Raw genomic sequence first — 14,690 nt, 5'->3', positions numbered from 1 at the left:
AATTTAAAAACGTAAATTGCCCATAATTTTATTACAGTAAAGAGTAAAATCTCAATGTCATTATTGATTAAATATATACTTAATATGTGTTAATATAAATTCAATTAAAACTTTTAAGAATGTCATTAAAACTTTGTTATATTAAGCTGAAATTTTGTAGAATTATTATAAAGAAGTCAACTCTCAAAACACATCATAGAGTAGTATTTTTTCATTTTGTATAAAACAAAATCCAATTTTAAGAAAATAAAAATAAATTAGTCTTTAATTTTTAAATATTATAATATTAAACTACAGTAAAATAAAACAATAATTTAGTCTATAATATTTTTGAGAAATTGAAAATTTAATCAATTATATTTAGAAAATAATTTTATAAATAGATTAATTTATTTAAAAAATTCCAGACATACTATACCAATTTATATATTTATTGTAATAGAATTGTTTGATGTTTAAAAAGATTTGATTAGATAGTTGTAATGAGATAGAAAATTACTAAATAACACATATAATATTTAACCTAATATAAATAAATATAATTCATAAAATATTGAATTGAAATTGCCATTTCATTCTATTTAATACACTAGTTATAGTTATTTTATTATAATTTAATTATTTTGATTGAACCCCAATTAAACTAACTAAGCTTAATAAAAGCTTAGTTAGTTTAATTGTTATCTGTCCCTCTTCCTCTTCCTCACAACAATTGAAAAGTTACGGTGTATTTTCATTTCATTTTCTCTGCCGACTAGACTTTTCTATTCGCACGAAGAAGAATCTATTGCAAGTTACTCACTTTTCTCGCACCACGAAGATTTATTCTTCTTTTGGTAAAAATTTGAAATTTCTCCTGTTTTATATTCAGATTCTCGTAAACTGCTTCTTTATATGTGTTTCAATGGAATCTATTGCTTTGATTTCATTTTCCCGTACTTTTCTAACACTTTATTTTTTTGTGGTTTTCTGCAGCAAAATGACGAGATATTCCAAGTTGAGTGTTGCTTTATGAAGTTGTGAATTTGAAGGAAGAACAAAGGTGACTAATTTTTAACTTATGAAGCTTGCTTGTACTGTTACTTTATTGAAAGTTAGGGAGGGTTATAATAATGGAAGAAGGGTTATGTCAAAACTCATCAGATTCTGGTTATAAGTTAGGGATTGTAGATGTTAAACCCTTGCGTAGTTTGGCACCAGTGTTCCCGGAATCTACGCTAGGTTCTACATCTGCCCAGCCCCCATATGGATTTTCTCCATTTTTGCCCGTGGGTGTAAATCAAGAATCTCGAGCATCCCCTGCTCCGACGCCAGCTCCGGTTCCGGCTCCTGCGCCAGCTCCGGTTCCGGCTCCTGCGCCTGCGCCAGTAAGGTCATTTAGGAGTTCAGTAGTTGAAGAAGAAGCCCCGCGTGGAGCTGATGGTGATGGTTCTTCATCAATGGAGGGGCTTAGTGGTGCTGCTAATGACCGAAACCATGCAGCGCCAGATATGTGTGGAAGCAAACCACCTCCTGGTTCTATTCCAGCTCCGGTTCCATTAAGGTCCTTTAGGAGCCCTCTGGATGAAGAAGAAACCCTGCACGGAGGAAATGGTGATGGTTCTTCGTCCGTGGATGGGCTCAATGGTGTTGTTAATGACCAAAATTGTATGGCACCACATATGCGTGGTTGCAAGTCATCTAACACATCTATACCGGCTCCGACTCCATTACGGGTCTATAGGAGCCCCCTAGTTGAAGAAGTAAACCTACGTGGACCTAATGCGGATGCTGGTTCATCATTTGAAGGGTTCAATGGTGTTGCTAATGCCCAAAAGCGTTCAGAACCAAATTCACAAGGCACCAAATCATCCCAAAAGAGGAGCAGGGTAAATCAAGATTCAGATTTTGTATTGTCTTCGTCGATCAGTCTTAGTCCAGAAAAAAGGAGTGACGCTGACCGTGAGACAGTTAATTTTGTACTCATGACATTTGATGCTCTTCGAAGAAGGCTATTGCAACTTGAAGAAGCCAAGGAATTGAACACGACTGGTGTTATCAAGCGTGCAGATTTAAGAGCTAGCAATACTATGACACTCAGAGGGGTTCGAACGAACCTGAGAAGGAGAATAGGAGTAGTGCCTGGGATTGAGATTGGTGACATTTTCTACCTACGAATGGAGTTATGTCTCGTGGGCTTACATGGACAGACAATGAGCGGAATCGACTATGCGACTATGAAATGTGAATCTCAGGAGGAACCTTTGGCTCTAAGCATTGTTTCCTCTGGAGAATATGATGATGATACAGAGGATAATGATATTTTGGTATATAGTGGTCAGGGTGACTTCCACAAGAAAGATAAGAATGCGACTGATCAGAAGCTTCAAAGGGGTAATCTTGCTTTGGATAAAAGTTCACAACGGCATAATGAAGTAAGAGTCATCCGTGGACTGAAAGATGCTACTAACAAAAGCACAAAAATATATGTTTACGATGGTTTGTATAAAATCCAAGATTCTTGGATAGAAAGGGGGAAATCTGGTGGTGGCATTTTTAAGTATAAGTTTGTAAGATTGCCTGAACAGCCCAGTGCTTTTGCTGTTTGGAAATCAGTTCAGAAATGGAAAGAAGGCACCCTTTCAAGGAGTGGTCTTATTATTAAAGATCTCTCTTCAGGAATCGAGAGTATTCCTGTATCACTTGTCAATGAGGTTGATAATGCAAAGGGTCCTGGTTTCTTCACTTATGTTCATTCTCTCAAAAACCCAAAACCATTTGGTTCAATTATGTCTTCTCATGGATGCAATTGTAACAAAGCATGTGTCCCAGGAGATTTGAGTTGCTCTTGCATTCAAAGAAATGTTGGTGATTTTCCATATATTGCAAATGGTTTTCTAGTAAGTCGGAAGCCATTGGTTCATGAATGTGGCTCTATGTGTCGTTGTCTTCCGAATTGCAAAAATCGAGTGTCCCAGTCTGGTTTAAAGCATTACATGGAAGTGTTCAAAACGATGGATCGAGGGTGGGGTCTTCGATCATTGGATCCTATTCGTGCTGGTACTTTTATTTGTGAGTATGCAGGAGAAGTTGTTGACAGAGCCAAGTTAAGTGTGAACGGGAGGGAAGGAGATAATGAGTACATATTTGATACAAGCCGTATTTTTAAACCTTTCAAGTGGAACTATGAACCTAGCTTATTGGAAGACGGGGCTTCAAGTGATGGCAATGAAGATTATGATATACAATCCCATCTAATTATAAGCGCCAAAGATTTTGGGAACGTGGCTAGATTCATGAATCATAGTTGCTCCCCAAATGTTTTCTGGCAGCCAGTTGTATATCATGAAAACAATCAATCCTTCCTTCACATTGCATTTTTTGCCCTAAGACACATTCCTCCGATGACAGAGTTAACATATGATTATGGAGTTACCCGCTCTGGTCATGCTGAGGGTAGCAGTTCATCCAAGGGAAGGAAGAAATGCTTTTGTGGATCCCCAAAATGTTATGGTTCTTTTGGTTGACATTTTTGCTGCTGTTTCTTATAGACCTGCGTGTTGCTAGCAATTGTATCCAAGGATGAAGAGGTTTGTTATCTCTTTCATGTCTCCAAATTCCTTAGTTATTCAGATATGATCTTTATGAGAAATGAGTACTGGGTTCTATTTTTGTTTCTTCTTTGTAATATTTTTTTGCTTCTTGTTATATGTTGCCCTTTTTGTCAAAGTTGATACAATATCAAGAATCTTAATGTTTTTCAGTTTTGCATAGGAAAGGCTTGCAACAATCTTGGTCAGACCATTTTAAGTGTTTATGCTAGTTATTCAGGAAGCAACTGTTTTGGAGTGGTCATTGATATATACACATGTAGCAGTTTTTCCCCCCCTCCCCTTAAACCCCTTTGTTTGACCATTCATGAAACAACTTAGTAATCTATGAGAATGCATGCATCATGTTTTCTTGTCAATTTTTTTTCCCTTGTACTATTCGGAGCACATGCTTCTTACAGTTACTCCCACTTTTGGCTTATCGTCGATTTGAGTGAATGCATCGATGGCTTTTTGAAATTTTCTGTTACATGTGATGCCTGATGCAGTTGCTTGAATGGGCTTATGTTGTGTCGTTGTAAACAAATGTTTAAGCTTTCAAAGGATTGGATTGTGTTTTCTCGATAAAACAGATTGGATAAATTCATCATAACAGCCTATCTAACTATCCATTTTTAGCTTATTTTCTCAACCTGAAAAGTCACTTTAAAATAAGTCAATAATCAACAATTAGCTAATAAGCTTACATGATAAGTTTTCTACTATAAGCAACTTAAAACATGTATAAATGCATTCATCATATTGTATATGTACTTTATTGAAACTCGAAAGTAAAAAAATGGTTAATGCAACCAAGATCCTACAAACTAGGTAAGTTTACATTTCCATTCAACAAGGGATTTTAGTTGATAGTGCATTCATTTCTCCTCAGATGCTATTGAGTTTATGACTCTGATTTTATATACACAATAATTATAAAAAAAATTTCCTTTCTTTTGTTGGGTCTATTAGCTTTTGAAGTCAAGCTTTGAAGTGTAGAAACATATAGATATAGACTTCTTTTGCTTAAGCTGTTGTGTAACACTGCATTTGCCTTTGTTGCCAATCACTACATAGGTTGTGATTAGGATTGTGTTGGGAAGTCGACAACTACCATAAAATTGTCTCTATGGCATTAAAAAACTTGGTCGTCTTATCCTTTCATTCATTAGTAACGCACTAAGCATGGTTTTGAACATATTCATGTAGTTCTGTGGCCTGTGGATAATGAAACAGGGTAACAAACTTGGTAAACAAACGAGTTTATTGTAATTAGGAGGTGCCTTGTGACATTTTAGAGATGGAATCAGTTGAAAACGATACTGTAAAAATGTTTATGAAACGATACTTCATATGAAAAGTACTATAAATTTTGCATGATAATATTTAGGGTGCACAATCTCGCAGCATAGTGAACTCCATGACAGGGGTTGTTATTTAATTTTAATTTTTTTTTTCCGCATTCTTTGGTTCTGGGTGTGTGCTTTTGAATGTCATTGGTGTCACAGTACTTGTCTCTGAAATTTTCTGTTTCAGTTTATGAAGTCTTATTCATGATTAAATATTAAAAAGAGATTTAAGCATAAATGCACTTTAAACACACAAGGCTTTGTTGTTGTCATTGTCGTTGCTTGGTTTATAAAGCTTTGTACAATTTTAGGAACATGCCTTAAAAAGCATATGGCCAATGAAACTGTATGTCTTTGTCTAATACAGTTTTTTCTATTTGACAGGTGAAGAAGGCATGTGATGTCGTCAATGGCAGAATCCACTTTTGTTGTTCCAACTTAGTTGACACATGCTTGCTTTGATTATTCAAATTGATCCACCCAGATTTTGAAAAGGAAAAGTAAACTAGTTGGTTTAGATTGTTAGAAAATTCTTGCCCAGTCTAAGTTTATAGGGTGGAAACTTTGAGTGAGGTGTGTAGTTATGATTCTTGGGACTAGAAAGTATCATCATATTTAATCTTCAGTCCTTGAGTTATGTAACCAACTAATGTTGATTTAGAGGATACTTGTTTTCATATTTGGGATTAAAGAAGCCGATTTGTGAAACCATGCTGGTTATCCAATCAAAAGCGTTATTATCAGCATTCACTAGACTCTTATGCTTACTTTTGGGAGAGTTGTTAATTGTACCTAGTTTTTTATGTTGGGATCTGAGTCTTTATTATGGTTAATGGAGTGTGATTCGATGATATCACTCTCATAACATCAAGTTCAATAGCTAGGATTTGTTAGAAATAAAATTTAATTCAATTCAAAATATTGCAGGGTTTTCTCATTGATTTTTAATTTAGATTGATTTAGGTTCTAACTTCTAACGCCCCTAACATGATTTTAGTAAAACCGTTTGATATTTCTTCTTAGATTCCCTTTTATTGGATTGAATTGCTAACTTATTTTTATTTAATCCAAAGTATATTCTAACATTTTGGAAAAGGAAGCAGCAGCAATAGAATAGTAAGAATAATATAAACAAAAGAATGAAAAGGAGCAGAAATAAGTAACAACACAAGATGAAGCAAAGTAAAGAAGAAAATGAAAAAAAAAATCTTAGGTTAAATTTAATCATACATGCAATCTTGGAAATTATTTGGAGAGCTCCATTAAATGAACGGGCCTGCTACACATACAAGTTTACAAGCTTACAAGTTGGCCCAGCCCAAATAGAACTCACGCGCATGAAGAGAGATAACATGGCGCGTCAAAATCACGCGCTCAACACTCAAACGGTTACGTATGGCAGACTCTTCCACTTCTTCCACTTCTTCCACTTCTCAAAGCGCTTTGAAAACAAGGAAACCCTCCCATTTTCGAGCGAAAATCAAAGTTCAAAATATACAAATCGTTGTTCGAAACCTCCATCAAAACACCATCAAACTCTCCGTGAAGAATCTGAAGAGAAAACAAAGCAACGATACTCAACGTAAGTTCATTAAGATTCTTGTATATTTTACTTTTCTTCTACGTCGTTCTTCTAGGGTTTACTATTATTCTTACTTCTTTGTTACACTGTTCTAAGTTCTACGTCGTTCTTCTAAGTTCTACGTCGTTCTACGTTGTTGTTCTAAGTTCTCCTGCTATTGTTGTTGATTTTTGGGGGTTTATTCCGTAGATTGGGGGGTGTATACTGCTTAACCTTGTAATGTGGCTTGATATTGAAGCATGGTTGAGTGATATCTGACTGATATCTATATGGATGTATCTGAATAATATCTATGGGTGTATCTCACTGTAATCAATGGGTGTATCTTGTTGATATCTTTGGGTGTATCTGACTCATATATATGGGTGTATCTTACTGTTATCAATGGGTGTATCTTATTGTTATTAATGAGTGTATCTGACTCATATATATATGGGTGTATCTTACTGATATCTTTGGGTGTATTTTTCGTTTCAGAGAAAATGGCAGCAAGAAACCAAATAAAAGACCTTAAGTGTGCCACACATCTCCTGAGTGATAAGTTCAGAAACATGACTGAGGAGAAGAAGGCGATTGTGAGGGATCTTGGATTCGGTGGGTTGATGCACATCCCACCATTAAGGGTGGATCACCAACTCTTAAGGGAGCTGGCAAACAACTTCAAACTTGGGGAGAACAAACTGAAGACAGGATATGGTTCTTTCCAAATAACACCAAAAAAATAGGTCATGCGCTTGGCATCAATGCAACAGGTAACTAGCTTAAAATTATAGGTGTATATTAAGTTGTTGCTTGGGTGTATTTAAGTTGATGCTTGGGTGTATTTGAACCGACTTGGATACATTGTTGTCTTCCTTTTTGTAGGAGATCTATTTCCTGAGAAAGTTGAGTATAAGAAACTTTCTGATGATGACAAAATAATTTATAGAAGATTCCAGGGTAAGACCCTCAAAAGTCTTACCGATGAAATGATGGAAATCGGCGTTGGCAACGAAGAGGAACGTCTGATGTTCAAGAGGATATTCATCCTCTACATACAGATGGCGTTCCTTTTGCCAACGACGATAAACAAAATATCGCCCGTGCACCTGGCCCCAATTTTTAAGATGGACGGCATATCGGAGAGAAACTGGGGGGGCATGTTTTGACCTTCATGGTCAAGGACATCACAGACTACCAGGAGAAGAAGAAGAATGCAATTAATGGCTGCCTCTTCGCCCTGATGATAATCTACTTTCATCTTTCAAAAAACAAAGGCAAGAACAGGACTGAAAGACCACCAAAGTCCTGGATTGCCAACTGGACTAAGGAGCAGTTGGTGGAAAGAATGACTGCAGAAAGAGAGGAAATTTTGGTAAGTAAACATAATAAGTTGGGTGTATTTTATTTACCCGAATGCTGCTAACTAAAATATCTCATGTTTCAGGGGATTGTGAAGATGGCAGAGACAAGAGAAAAAATGAAAAAAAAAAGAAAAAAAGAAAAAAAAAAACAAGAAATCAAAAAAACAAAAAAAAGGAAGCCGAGTCCAACATCGTCTTTGGAGACAGAAACTACTGACAGTGACACTTCTACCTCTGAGTTTGAGGCTCAAGAAGACTCAGAGGATTCAGGAAGAAAACACCCCAGCAAAAAGGGGAAAAAGTAAGTACCATACTTGGGTGTAATTTCTTTTTCGGGTTGGGTGTATTTTGTTTGTTCACGTTGGGTGTATGTAGCTTATTAAGCAGGGTGTGTTTTGTTTGCTGCGTTGGGTGTATATTGCATATTCAATTGGGTGTATCTCGTGAATTCATTTGGGTGTATTTTTAGTATATTCTAAATGACAATTGTTTGCCTTCCAGAATGGACTCCAGAAAAAGAAAGCAGAGGCAAGAGGAGTCAGATTCTGATTCAGAATCTGAATTTGAACCAAGTGATGAGTAATGTTATGAAATTATTACTCCTTTCTTTTGGCTTCATTATAAAGATTTTATGTATTAGCTGAAGTGTCTATTATTAACTTATAGGAGCGAAGAATCATCACCTGCGGAGGAGGAGAAGAAAAAGAAAAAAACAAAAATAACGCCAAAAAAGTAAGCACTTCTTTGGATAATATTCTGTGATAAAATTAATTTTTTATTTCTGATTGTACTCTTTTTTTTCCACCCAGAACACAACAAAAAAAAAAGTTGTTGTGGAGGATTCACCTCCTAAAGAAGATCAATACTTTGACGTGTACAGTACCTCGTAAGCTATATTACGGTCTATCATCGTAATTATTTTTGTTAACATCTTATTTTATAAATGTAGTGAGAGATATGAAATATCAAGTGACGAACTCGATGAATTGCTAAGGAAAAACGTTGATAAATCTGCTGCAGAGGGGTATGTCTTGCTAGGCTGTGTATTTGAGATTTTGGTGTGTTTTGTTTGCTAATAATTGTATCTTGTTTCGCAGGGAGAACCAAGCTGACTTGCGATCGACAGAAGGTCGCTATGTGTCCTCTGAAATGTAAGAAGCTTTATTATTTAATAATATCTTGTTATTATTTGAGATTTGGATGTATTTTGTGAACCATTTGGGTGTATTTTGTGGATCAAGTTGGGTGTATGTCGTTTGTTTTGTTGGGTGTATATTGTCCATTCGGTTGGTTGTATCTCGTGCATTCATTTGGGTGTATTTTATACCTATATCTTATTTTGTCTGAATAACATGAAATCTGTTTAGACTACCGGCTGTGAACTTGGGAAGTGATGATCCTTCCTCTCAAGGACGCACAGAACAGAGTAGTGTAAACCAGCCGTCACAGAGCATGTAATTTCTCTTTCAAATAACCGTTACTTTTGTTCTTCTATTACCTTCTACTTCTAATTATGTATATATTTTTTTTAGAAAAAAACCTTTATTATTTTATTCAAGAAAAAAAAGGCAGCAAAAAAAAGCAAAAACTGCAAGTATGTAAGTTCACAAAAAACAAAGCCTGTCTTCTTTTTGAATTGTTCGGGTGTATTTTTTGACCTTCTTTTGGTGTATTTTAGGTTGATTCCGACTGATTCGAATATGATGGTTGTGAGGGAACAAACACCGTCGGAAGCGCTTGCAGTGTGAGTTTTCCAAGAATATTTCAACCTTATAACCTTATTATTTTCAAATACGTTGTTAACCTTTCATTTTTCTTCTTGTTTAGAGTCCCGATCCAGGTTTTTGTGCCGGCATCCCAAACAACCACTGACACAGATTTCGAACCAACCCCTATGCTACATATTGAAGGGACTACAGAAACGTAAGAAATAGTATTGGGTGTATATTTGTTTAGAGTTTGGGTGTATATTTGCTAACAGTTTGGGTGTATATTGTTCCTGACCAATTTTTTTTTACGCCATGATTAATTTTGTGTAACTGTGCAGCACTCTTGAACCCCCCAAACAACTTCAAGAAACCACACCCATGCTTCCCCCAGCTCCAACTAAAATGTAAGTTCATCAGACTAAAATCAATCTTTGCTTATCATCCGTATATTCTTATTCTTACTCTTATTGTTATACATCATGACGCAGTCATCCAGCCGCAGAAGACGCTGCTGCCCTGTTGATGATGGCACGGACAGCAACCTATGTTCCTAAAACAGATCCAGGGATGCCATCATTCAGCCTTGGATTGACTAATTCAAGCCAGGAGGGGGTGTCAACGCAGGAGACAGAAAGGGAAAAATCTCCAGAAACTGCAAGTATGCTAGAACAATTAGACAGTTTGGTCCAAAAATTAGCAAGCAGTGCGGCGAAGGGAAAAGACGAAAGTCCACAAATTCAGAGGGAGATTGGGGGAGAAAGTTCTGCAAAGTTTGAAACTCTTGGGGGAATAAATCGAATTCCAGATGATATGAAACAAAAGTGCTACATCTGGGGGACGAGACTGAAGGAAGACGCAGATGGCAATACTGACGAGTATGAGGAGATTTGCACTCTGATTGGCCAAGGAGAATACATTTTGATAAGAATGCACCTTGCATCCCTCCAGGCAAAAAGTGATATAGAATCTCAGGTAATATTAGACTAACATTAATGTTTTTACACCAAAGTCAACTGCAATGTTTATTAATTTAAAATTGATTTCGGCATATATTTCTAGATTGTATCTGCCATCTGCCTCATCCTAAACCAGAAAAATGAAAAGAGGTTTCAGGAACAAATATACTGTCTCCCCCCCGATATTGTGGTAAGTGTTACTTCTACGAACTTTGGGTGTATTTTTTGTATTGATTTGGGTGTATTTTTTAGGTTCGATTGGGTGTAAGTTGTGTATTTTCAGTATTTCATTTCTTGTTTCGCAATTCTTGCAGAGCATGGCACTTTCGGATCACCCAAAGGGGGAATTCATATCCCCGAAAACGAAAAAGGAATTCAGGGTGGAAGCCTACCCGAGTTTCATTCCCTTCATAGATAGAAAAAAATTAAGTTCACATCCATATGTAAGTTTTCGTTTGCTAAATTTGTTAGTTCGCTTATTTACTTATATGCCAAATAAAATAACACACTGTTGAAATGTGGCAATCCTTCAGATTTTTGCTCCTGTTTGCCACTCGGGGCATTGGTGGTTATGGCTGATAAATAGAACAAAGCGGAAATGTCAAATACTTGACCCGCTACACAAAAAAGCTCCAAGCGATGAGAGAAAGGACATTAATAAATTCACTGTAAGTTGCCTCTGTCTTCTTTACTTTAATAGATAGGTCTATTTCGTTAGTTGTGTTGGTTGTATATTGTGCACTCAGTTGGGTGTATCTTGTCCATTCATTCGGGTGTATTACTGATTTGTTTTGGTATTTAAGGGATATGTATTTTCAAGATTGATAACATATGCCGGCGGGGAACCTCTGGAGAAAGGGGAGAACGAGAAGAAAATTAAAGCATCATATGTTAAAATATCAGGGCAAAAAACAAGGTATAAATTTGTGACTCTGAACATTAAACTTTCCTAAATGAGATTTATAATTTATTTTCTTCGTTTTCAGCTATGACTGCGCTATCTACGTAATGAAGTGGCTTGAGTTAATTGAGCCGGAAAACATTAAAAAGGGGAAGTATGAAAGGGATAATTGGCCACAGGTAACTGTCTTTAGAACTATATAACTCTGTATTACTTTACTGAATTAATATTTCTGTTTAAACATAACATACTTTTTATACTTTTTAATTGTAGGAGGAGGTGGACCACTATAGAGTGGAGTATGCTTCCCGGATACTATTTAGTGAGATGAATAAACAGAGAGATCGGGCAATTAGAGAGAGTAGTGCTATAAGGCTGTCGAAGCCATCCTCTGTATTATTGAGTCCGTTTTGTCAGATTAATTCTGTTGATATAGAAACTGGGTAATCCAACTGCTGGGTAGTTTGTAAATTGAACAAATGATGTAAATATTTGCCATTTATCAACAACTTCTATTCCATGTATATTTTTTTCCATAGTTAAACTATCTGTGCTGGTAAACCGCCTGTGATGTATTCAAAAGCTGTATTACAGGTGGTAAAATATGAAGCAAAAAATCAAGGCATATATAAACATAAATTATAAACTGTTACACCCAACGCAAGTCTAATAATACACCCAAGATTGAATAAAATATACACCCAACTGTCTGTGCTGTATTCAAAATGTATGAATTACATGTACTAAAATATGAAGAAAAACATCAAATGAAATATACGCCCATAACCTGCGAATTTTTACAGCTTTTGTTCTATATGTATCTATATATGTGTCTATATGTAAATTGTGAATTAACAAAAATACACCCAAAAAGAACAGTACTTTTACACCCATATTCTATATAACTATACACCCAAAGAGTTATCCCCTGCTGCTGGTACCCTGAACTGATAATTTATAACGTGTCCTTGATATTGGCTGCAATTTGAATGCGCCGCTGATGCAGCATCAAACAGGTTTATCTGAATATAACACTCACACATTAGCTAAACTATTAACGAGAAAAATAAACTCAATCACCACAAATTTAAAGAACATTACTTTTACCTCGCTTAAAACTTTCGTCTTCTTCTTCTTTGTGGCATTTGCAATCTGTTTCTCCAGCTTTGAACCTAGCCTGTTTTTTGGACGTCCTCTTGTTCGAATCCTTGGCGGGCTTTGAAGCTCGTTAACGGATTCCAAGTTGGCATCTTCGTGGGATAAAGAAGATGTCCCCTTCCTTTTGGCTTTTAATGCTTCCATCTCGGCCATGGTGTTATCGTACGCACGGTGCAGAATTGCAGTCAGCTCCTCCGATTCGGAGGCAAATTCGCAAATATTTTGCGAACGAAAAACCAATTGGTCGAACCTCTTGCTTCTTGGCTCCATCAGTGGCTCGTTGTGGCTGCTCTTGATGTGTGTGAGTCGCCTCTTTACCTTCTTGCTCCATCGTTCCAGTATATATCTAGGGGACACTTGGCTTACTTGTTCGAAGCTTAACACGCTTAGTGCGTGACGGCACAGTATTCCTCTCGACTCGAATAATAAGCATTGGCATTTTACCTCGGCTGCAACTGAGTCGTAGGTAACCGCGAACTTGTTGAATATTGAGCTGGAAACTTGTTTCACGACTTCGTATACTGAATAGCCTAGAGCGGAATTCTTTAATCTGGTGATACAATTCACCTTTCCTCTGAATTGCGCTTGGACTTCCTTAAACTTTGCATGAGTGTACGCATCTTGAAACTGAGTTTCAATGGAGGATTTGGTTGCACACGGTATGACCGTATGAAAATCTGCAGCATCTGATTCTCTCTCTGCTTGCTCCCTGCTTCCGAGGCAATTATCGTACTGTTTGACGAACTGAATAAGCGAGCTGTTCTGGGTGATGTACTTGTTAAAAAATGAATGCATGCTCTCGCTCCTTTGTGTGCTTCTCATTCCTGCCCAGAAGTGGTGATCCAGATAGATAGGAACCCATATGTGACGGTCTTCGTACAGATCTGCATAATACACCCAAACACAGACTGTAAAATACACCCGAAAGAACATACAATTTACACCTCTGCTGCAGATTTTAAAAACACATTACCTGAAAGCCACTTGTTGTCCGCAAGACCAAAATTCAGCAGAAAATCGTTCCAATTCCTATCGAATGAGTCTTTGCTATGAGAGTTCCAAACAACATGGCTCATTTCTTGTTCGATATCGGCATGTCCCTTGTACCCGTTTAATTTGTTTGGAATCTTCTTCATGATGTGCCAAATACACCAGCGGTGAACTGTTGTTGGCATACAAACCTCTAAAGCCCTTTTCATTGATGCGCACTGATCGGTGAGAAACCCTTTCGGAGCGTTTCCTCCCATGCAACGAAGCCAGCATTGAAATAACCATTTGAATGATTCAATTTCTTCGTTCTTCATCAAAGAGCATCCGAGAAGTGTTGACTGATCGTGGTGATTCACCCCGACAAAAGAATCACAGACCAAATTATACCTGAAACAAATCAAATTATACCTGAAACAAATTACCATGGTCCAGAATGCAAAATCATTAGGTACACCCCAACAAATGCTTCGAATACACCCAATGAAACAGCCAATATACACCTCTGCCGCGGATTCGTAAAAATAAATTAATTTAGCATCATAAACAGGGACAGTTTGTTACCTGTTTGTATTGTAGGTGGTGTCGAATGAAATGACGTCTCCGAAATACTCAAAGGCGGCTCTGCTTCTTGCATCGGCCCAAAAAGCCAGTTTAATCGATTGATCCTCCTCAAGTTCGAGCTCAAAAAAGAAATTCGGATTCTTCTCTTTCATTCTTAAGAAATATTTCCCGAATTCCTTTGCATCTTCTTATTTGGAAACATTCCGCACTTCCCTGGTAATGTAATTTCTCATGTCTTTTTCGATAAAATTTAACTCGCGGTGACCCCCGGCAGCCGCAACAAATGATTGGTAGGTTTTGCTTGGTCTGATACCGGCCTCATCGTTATTCTCTATCGTACGACGAATGGACATGCTTAGTTCCCTGTGCTGTTTAAGCATCTCTGCTTTGCTTGGACAGTAGGGGTGTGAATGATCCAGCACAACCTTTGAAATGATCCAAGCACCGACATCCTTCAAATAATGAATATAAATGTTATAGACAACTCCATTTGATAAAACTGTGTTGCCTACAATTTTTAGAATGAACGTGAACTTTTATTCCTTGTGTGAAGGAAGTGAATAAGAATTCCT

The 14,690-nt window shown here is 36.9% G+C and overlaps 1 protein-coding gene across 1 annotated transcript; it reads left to right on the top strand.

Moving 5' to 3' along the window:
• The first annotated feature begins 635 nt into the window (after positions 1 to 635).
• On the top strand, positions 636 to 5,664 carry LOC112707587 (histone-lysine N-methyltransferase, H3 lysine-9 specific SUVH3). Its single transcript, XM_025759384.3, has 3 exons — positions 636 to 836; positions 976 to 3,569; positions 5,303 to 5,664. Exon 2 carries the CDS (start codon positions 1,113 to 1,115, stop codon positions 3,504 to 3,506), a length of 2,394 nt encoding a protein of 797 aa, XP_025615169.1. The 5' UTR covers positions 636 to 836; positions 976 to 1,112; the 3' UTR covers positions 3,507 to 3,569; positions 5,303 to 5,664.
• The last annotated feature ends 9,026 nt before the right edge of the window (positions 5,665 to 14,690 follow it).

Source organism: Arachis hypogaea, chromosome 8 (genome assembly GCF_003086295.3).
Source record: "Arachis hypogaea cultivar Tifrunner chromosome 8, arahy.Tifrunner.gnm2.J5K5, whole genome shotgun sequence".
NCBI lineage: Eukaryota > Viridiplantae > Streptophyta > Magnoliopsida > Fabales > Fabaceae > Arachis > Arachis hypogaea.
The sequence above is the reverse complement of the archived record's forward strand: the minus strand, read 5'-3'. Positions and strand labels throughout refer to the sequence as shown.